A 1,327-nucleotide genomic window follows, 5' to 3' on the forward strand; every position below is an offset into this window, starting at 1 on the left:
GAATTGATGCTGGATAGTCCTGTAGGCTGCAGAGCTGAAGGGGAAGGTTTCACATCCGGAGAGCGGGGCTCGTAGGGCACCCGGCACAGAAGCATAGTGTTAAAATCCTGAAAAAATCATAATCCCAAGAAAAAAGAACAAGAGGGCAGATGGAGAGGTGCAATAATTTCCAGAGTGAGTCCTGGGCGGGGCAGGGTTTTGTAGGGTGTGGATCAAAGAGTGTGGGGTGGGGGGTGGGGCAGTGAGTCATTTCTTCTCTTTTGCCAACAACCCTCCACCTTTCTATGTTATTGCGTGTCTCATCCAGTTAGAACCAACCCCGAGCTGACCCTTCAGTAGACTTCCAGAGTCAGAAATTGCCCATTGTTAAATAGCCCTTAATGAAATCATGCCCATTTCAGAGATGTGGAGAATGAGGTGAAAAGAGGTGGAGGCTGGAAGATGGAAGCCAAGGCTGCACATCAGACCCAGTTTCAGGCAGGCCCCTGGGGTGTTTGTCTGACTCAGTGTCCTCTTCTGCAGCCCTTGAGGCATCCAGCCCCACCCAGCGGAAATGCACCTTTACCAAGGAGCAGCAACAGCAGCTGGAAGAGTTCTATCAGAAGAAGTTCCCAGACCCCCCTGATTTGGTGCTTCTGAATGAAAGACTCGGTCTCAACAAAAACCAAATTAAGGTCTTAACTGGACAGCCCCCGCCCCTAGTCTTAATGGTCATTGGGAGGAACACAGCAAAAGGGGGGCCCAAAGCCGCAATGTTTATGGTTTCTTTGGGGTGTATTCCCAGTAGTGGAATTGCTGGGTCAAATGGTATTTCTATTTGATAAAGCACCATACTGTCTTCCATAGTGGCTGCACTGTTTTATACTCCCACCAACAGTGAATAAGAGTTCCAGTTTCTTGTGGCAATGAAGGAGTGAATGCCCAGAATCCCTGTGAGTGTTCATTGAAACTAATAAAATTTAATAATAATAAAAAAAAGAAAGAGTTCCAGTTTCTCTACAATCTTGCTAGCATTTGTTGTTTTCTGCTCTGTTAAATTTTGCTATTCTTACTGGGGTGAGATGGTATCTCATAGTTGTTAAGAACAAATTCTTTCAATTTCCCTGATGCCCCCACCCATAAAATTATATGATCAGGTCTCCGGGCATTTGAATTGCGCTTCCGCCATCTTTCCATCCCTCAGTCAGACGGGGCCCAGAGACGCTTCTGGAAGAACCATCACGATGGCCGCCCAAGGAGAACCCCAAGTCCAGTTCAAACTCGTGTTGGTGGGTGATGGTGGTACTGGCAAAACGACGTTCGTGAAACGTCACCTGACTGGTGAATT

General features: G+C 47.2%; 1 protein-coding gene across 1 annotated transcript in view; it reads left to right on the forward strand.

Moving 5' to 3' along the window:
* The first annotated feature begins 1,223 nt into the window (after positions 1-1,223).
* LOC102862780 (seminal plasma protein BSP-30 kDa-like) overlaps positions 1,224-1,327 on the forward strand; it is a 33,660-nt gene continuing 33,556 nt past the window's right edge. Inside the window, exon 1 of the mRNA XM_006898714.1 lies at positions 1,224-1,320. Within this exon, the coding sequence (XP_006898776.1) occupies positions 1,224-1,320 (97 nt within the window). The remainder of the gene's footprint in view (positions 1,321-1,327) is intronic.

Source organism: Elephantulus edwardii, unplaced genomic scaffold (genome assembly GCF_000299155.1).
Source record: "Elephantulus edwardii isolate Elephantulus edwardi_28Jun2011 unplaced genomic scaffold, EleEdw1.0 scaffold00236, whole genome shotgun sequence".
NCBI classification, from domain to species: domain Eukaryota; kingdom Metazoa; phylum Chordata; class Mammalia; order Macroscelidea; family Macroscelididae; genus Elephantulus; species Elephantulus edwardii.